Raw genomic sequence first — 6083 nt, forward strand, 5'->3', positions numbered from 1 at the left:
AGGCTAGTGCTCTACCACTTGAGCCACAGCGCCATTTCCAGCTTTTTTTCTTTTTGCTTATGTGGTGCTGAGGAATGGAACCCAGGGCCTCAGGCATGCAAGGCAAGCGCTCTACCACTGAGCCGCCTTCCCAGCCCCAAGACCATGAGACTCTTATGTCCAATGATAAAACTAGAAGTGGTGCTGTGGCTCAAGTGGTAGAGTGGTCACCTTAAGCTGAAGAGCTGAGGGACAATGTCCAGGCCCAAGAGTTCAAGCCCCACGACTGACCAGAAAAAAAAAGTTAAGAAAAATAGTTCATATTTATGACTAGCTAGTGAATGCCCATGCCAGTCTGCATTGCAACTGGACCCGAAACTTGCACTTTTATCTTTCTTTTCACCATTATTTCTATCAAACAAAAATAACATCTGCATAATGGATCATCTAAAAGAACAAGTTGGGAGTGCAGGTTAGCTGGTTCTACAGTACATTCTCCTTTCTTTCCTATGTGGTTTTTGTTCTTTTTAGGCCCACTAACTGCCTTCTTGCTCCTTTTATTTAAATGCTCTTGTCAATTCTCAATTTCTTGTCAATTCTCTTAGAATCTATTAAGCTTCAGATGGTAATGGAAATGAAAACTCACATGAACTTGCAATCTGATGTCCAAAAAGGCCATCTAGATAGGTCCTTGCAGAAGATCCCTAGAATGTCATCCCACTGATGCCTCTAAATCTACAGGAAGTAGTTAGAGCTGTCATTGCCAAGTTCCTAACAGAAGTCAAGGATATCTTTTCAGACTTGGGAGCAGGGGATGATAGCTGGAGAAAGCAGTCAGGGAGTTAAGGACTTACACAACTTGCAGGGGGCAGGTTAAGCTAATAAAACCCACAGAGCAACTTAATGGAGACAGAAGGCAAAAGGGAACAAGGAAGTAGAAAGACTTGTTGAACAAACACAAAAGGACAAAAATGGGAGGACATGACACTGAGTCCTTGTTTCCATGATCCTATATGGAAAGAAAGCACTCACCAGTCTAAGAACTGTTTTTCGATTTTGTTTTTGTTTTGTGCCAGTCCTGATGCTTGAACTCAGGGCCTAGGCACTGAGCTTTTTCCCTTAAGACTAGAGCTCTACCATTTGAGCCACATCTCCACTTCTTCCTCTTTTGGTAGTTAATTGGAGATAAGAGTCTCATGGACCAGGAGACACATAAAGAGATGTTGAACATCTTTGGCCATAAAAGAAATGCAAATCAAAACATTGAGATTCCTCCTCACCTCAGTTAGAATGGCCATTATCAAGAAAACTAACAATAAGAAATGCTGGCAGGGATGTGGCCAAAGGGAACACGCTACTACACTGTTGATGGGAGTGTAAGCTTGTTTAGCCACTCTGGAAAGCAGCATTGAGGTTCCTCAAAAGACTAAACATAGAGCTCCCCTATGACCCAGCAACCTCACTCATATGCATTTACCCAAATGATCACAAACAAAGCCACAATAAAGCTACCAGCATAACCATATTTATTGCAGCATTACTCACCATAGCCAAGATATGGAACCAACCCAGATGCCCCTTAGTAGATGAATGGATCAAGAAATTGTGGTATATATATATACAATGGAATCCTATGCTTCCATCATAAAGAATGACATTGCCCCACTATTAAGGAAATAGAAAAACTTAAAGCTCATTAAGGGAAGTAAGCTAGACCCAAAGAAACATAGTCTCCATGGCTTTCCTCATTTATAATAATTAGAATGTGGCCCCCTCTCTCTCTACATATACATATATATATAAACCCAACAGATAGTAAAAGACAAAACCCAACAGAGAGTAAAAGACAAAAAATTACAAAAAAAAGACAAAAACTCTGAACATGATAAATTAAACAGGACCATAAAACATTCACACAGTGAGACCAAAGGAGGATATTCTTAGGAGAGGATCACAAGGGCTCAATAGCTATGTGCATATAATAATATGTGCATAAGCATCATAATGATGCTTATTGAAATGAACTCCAAGAAATGGAAACAAGGGTCTGGGAAGGTGACTCAGTGGTAGAGTGTTTGCCTTGCATGCATGAGGCCCTGGATTTGATTCCTCAGTACCAAATAAGCAGAAAAAGCTGGAAGTGGCACTGTGGCTCAAGGGGTAGAGCACTAGCCTTGAGCTGAAGAGCTCAGGGACATCGCCCAGGCCCAGAATTCAGGCCCCCTGACCAAAAAAAAAAAAAAGAAAGAAAAAAGAAATGAAAACAAGAGGCTTTTTTACATTACTTTTTGCATTCCCCCCTTGTTTCCCCTCCTCCCCCCCTTTTCTGTTTTTGATTTCTGTAAGTTTATCTGTTTTTGAGAAGGGGAAGGGGAATCACAGAAATGTGGTACAAAGGGTGAACTAATTCAGCAGTGATATTCACTAGATTCTATGTTGGAAATGAACTATACAACTTGAGGGAAGGAGGGTCAGGAGGGGGAAAATTGGGAAAAAATGAGGGAGGGGGTGACACTGTTCAAAAAGAAATGTATTCAGTGCTTGACATATATAACCCCTCTGTATATCACCTTTACAATAAAAGAAGAAGAAAGAAGCTTCATGAAGTTAAAAAAAATCTCATGGACTTTCCTGCCCCAATTGGCTTCAAACTGCAATCCTTAGATTTCAGCCTCCTGTGTAGCTAGGATTACAGACATGAGCCACTGGTGCCCGGATTTTTCTAAAATCTGTTTTTGAGGGCCCTCTAAATGTTCCCAGATGTAAAAACTTCTAAGTGAAACTTTTTCCATAGCTGTCTTTCTGAGTCCCTCCTGTGAGAGAGTTCTGTCTCCTACTTTCAACAAAACTTTCTGCTTGCTGCTTACTTGTCCAAGACCTTCATTCTTTGACTATCTCAGGACACAAACTCAGTTCTCACCATTTGGCATCAATAGCATAAATTAATGATATAAAAAAAAAAAACAAGAAATCTGCCAACTCTGGTCACTCACACCTGTAATTCTACCAACTATCAAGGCTGAGTCCCAGAAGATTGTGACTTGACTCAGTATGCATGACACCCTGGGCTTAATTCCCCAGTACCACATTAACAGAAAAAGCCAGAAGTGGCACTGTGGGCTCAAGTGGTAGAGTGCTAGTCTTGAGTAAAAGAAGCCCAGGGACAGAGCCCAGGTCCCAAGTTGAAGCCCCAAGACTGGCACAAAGAAAAAGAGTCTCAAGGACTTTCCTGCCAGGGCGGTTTTGAACATTAATCCTCAGATCTCAGCCTCCTGAGTAGTGTGAGTCACCAGTGTCAGATTCTTGAGACTCTTGTCTCCAATTAACTACCACCACCACTACCACCACCACCACTACCACCACCACCACTACCACCACCACCACATGTAGGAAGATGTATATGTCCATGTTGTGGATGAGGTTGTTGAGGATTCAGAGAAAAGGGACAGTTATGTGAAATAGCCTGATAGCTCTCCAGCACATTGGAGAGCCAGATGCTGCAGCTGTGTATTTGGGTCCACTCACTGTATGCTGCTGAGAGCAGAAAAAAGAGCTATGCTCCTAAATATTCTGGAGGCTAAGATCTGAGGGTCACAGTTGGAAGTCAGCCTGGTCAGATAAATCCAATACTCTGTGTGTATGTGTGTGTGTGTGTGTGTGTGTGTGTGTGTGTGCGTACTGGTACTGTGCTTGAATTCAAAACCTTTTGCCCTTTCTTGGCTGCTCAAGGATAATGTTTCATCGTTTGAGTCACACCTCCACTTCTGGCTTTTTGCTGGTTAATCAGAGATAAGTTTGGGTTTGTCTTCCAGGGCTGACTAACAACCTCAGACTCTGCCTATTGTAAGATATGCCTTGGAATGTTGGTACCAAATAGGAAAAAGGATACTAACTCTAAGAGAACTTAGGAAAGCAAAGTTTACTTCTACGGAAGGGTGTGTCATTGGCCAAAATTGACAAGCAAGCAAGCAAAGCTGGTAAGCTGCTCCCTTTTTTATTCCCGACACAGGGGGCCCTGACCCTCTGCTTGAAAGCTGGGCATTGATGGGTCATGCCTGTAATCCTAGCTACTCAGGAGGCTGAAATCTGAGGACTGTGGTTTAAAGCCAGCCTTGGCAGGAAATTCTGTGAGACTCTTATGTCCAGTAAACCACCAGAAAACAGGAAATGGCACTGTGGCTCAAGTGGTAGAGCGCTTGCCTTGAGCTGAAAAGTTCAGCGCCCAGGCCCAGAGTTCAAGCCCCACAACTGACCAGAAAGAAAAAAAAAAGAGCAGCATGGACTTTCCTCTGGGCTGGCTTTGAACCATGATCATCCAATCTCAGCCTCCTGAGTAGCTGGGATTATAGGCATGAGCCATCAGCCCCTGGCTTTCCCTGAGCCTTTTTTGCTCAAAATTGGTGCTCTACAACTTGAGTCACAACCCCACTTCTGGCTTTTTGGTGGTTAATTGGTGATAAGATTTTCCTGCTTGGGCTATCTTTGAACCACAATCCTCAGATCTCAGCCTCCTGAATTAGCAAGGAATTTAGGCGTGAGCCACTAGCACCAAGCTAGCCATATATATTTTAATCATATCCCAGTATTACCGAAATAACGAAAGAAAAACACAGTAAATTGATGTAATTCTTACAGGTTCTTAAATTTGTCTAATTTTTTCTTCTAATTTTTTTTTTCAGTTGATTCTCAAGTCGGAGAGCTTTGTAATGTAGCTCTGACTGGCCCTGATCCTCATGATTTTTCTGCCTCAGTTTCCAGAGTGAGATTACAGATGTACCCTACTATATCCATCTAATGCCCATGTCTTTTGAATCTGTGTGTGTGTGTGTGCACATGTGTGTGTATGTATACACACTGGGATTTGAATTCAAGGACTTGAACTTTTGCTCATTTTTGCACACGTCCTCCCCCCCCCAATTACAGCTGGCACTCTACTACTTGAGCCACTCCTCTAGCACAGCTTTTTTAAAAACTGATTAATTGGAAATAGTTTTAAGGACTTTTCTATTCAGTTGGCCTCAAACCTTGATCCTCTAGATCTCAGCCACCTGAGTAGTTGAGATTACAGACATGAGCCTCCCTGTGGCCAGCCTGAATCTTTTTTTTTTTAACACAGAATTATCAATGTCCATGTTTTGTGTTGGTTTTAATAACATGCTTTGTGTGACTTAGCTGTGTCTAAATATATATTTCCATATTTAATCAATGTGAAACATTATTTTTCATTTTCCCCTTTGGGACGTACTAAGAGATTGAAAAAAATTTTGAAAATGAGACTGTAAAGCCAAGGCCCAACCCCCCCCCCGCCCCCACCCCCCACAAATTACTCTTTCTTGCCACACCTCTGTTCACCAGCTCCTGAATGAAGTCTAGAAGAACGCAGCCCTACTGTACACTTTTTTTTCTTTTTGTGCCAGCCCTAGTCAAGTATGTCAAGCCGTACTTGAACTCAGGGCCTGGCACTATCCCTTAGCTTTTGTGCTCAAGGCTGTCACTCTACCACTTGAGCCATGGCTTTACCTCTAGCTTTTTGGTGCTTAATTGGAGATAGGAGTCTCACAGACTTTCCTGCCCGGGCTGGCTTTGAACCACGATCCTCAGATCTCAGCCTCCTGAGTAGCTAGGATTACAGGCGTGAGCCACCGGTGCCTGTCTTGCGCTTGTCTTTTATCACGCTATGGAAGTTGAGTCAACTCTGTTTTCCAACTTCCACCTGGGCTTTCCTTCCGCTGCGTTTCCCGGGGACACAGCCTGAGTCCTTCTGCCCACGTGGGCGCTGTCACTATCCCCGGGGAGCTCCGGCCGCCGCCGCGTCGGCCGCGGGAGGCGGGGTCTCCGTGACGCAGACCGGCGGCGCGCTCCGGACGTGACGCGCACGTCCGTGCGTGAGGGCGGCTGCGTTGGGCTGCAGGAGAAGATGGCGGTCTCCACAGGTCGGTACCTGCGCCGTGCTGCCTGCTTTTCCGTTCCGACCACCCGGCTTGGCCCCACTACTTGCTGCCGGCCGCCGGGCGCTGACCGGGTCGCAGAAGCCGCAGTGCGCCCTGGAGCCCCGCGCTTCCTGTGGAGCGCAGGCGGGACGGGGAGGGTGTGGGTGGGTCCTG

The 6083-nt window shown here is 44.6% G+C and overlaps 1 protein-coding gene across 1 annotated transcript in view; it reads left to right on the forward strand.

Moving 5' to 3' along the window:
- Nucleotides 1-5847: 5847 nt before the first annotated feature.
- The window catches only part of Ube2v2 (ubiquitin-conjugating enzyme E2 variant 2), a 37304-nt gene continuing 37068 nt past the window's right edge, over nucleotides 5848-6083 (forward strand). Inside the window, exon 1 of the mRNA XM_013009421.1 lies at nucleotides 5848-5912. Coding sequence (XP_012864875.1) covers nucleotides 5897-5912 — 16 coding nt within the window. The 5' untranslated portion in view covers nucleotides 5848-5896. The remainder of the gene's footprint in view (nucleotides 5913-6083) is intronic.

Source organism: Dipodomys ordii, unplaced genomic scaffold (assembly GCF_000151885.1).
Source record: "Dipodomys ordii isolate 6190 unplaced genomic scaffold, Dord_2.0 Scaffold9, whole genome shotgun sequence".
NCBI lineage: Eukaryota > Metazoa > Chordata > Mammalia > Rodentia > Heteromyidae > Dipodomys > Dipodomys ordii.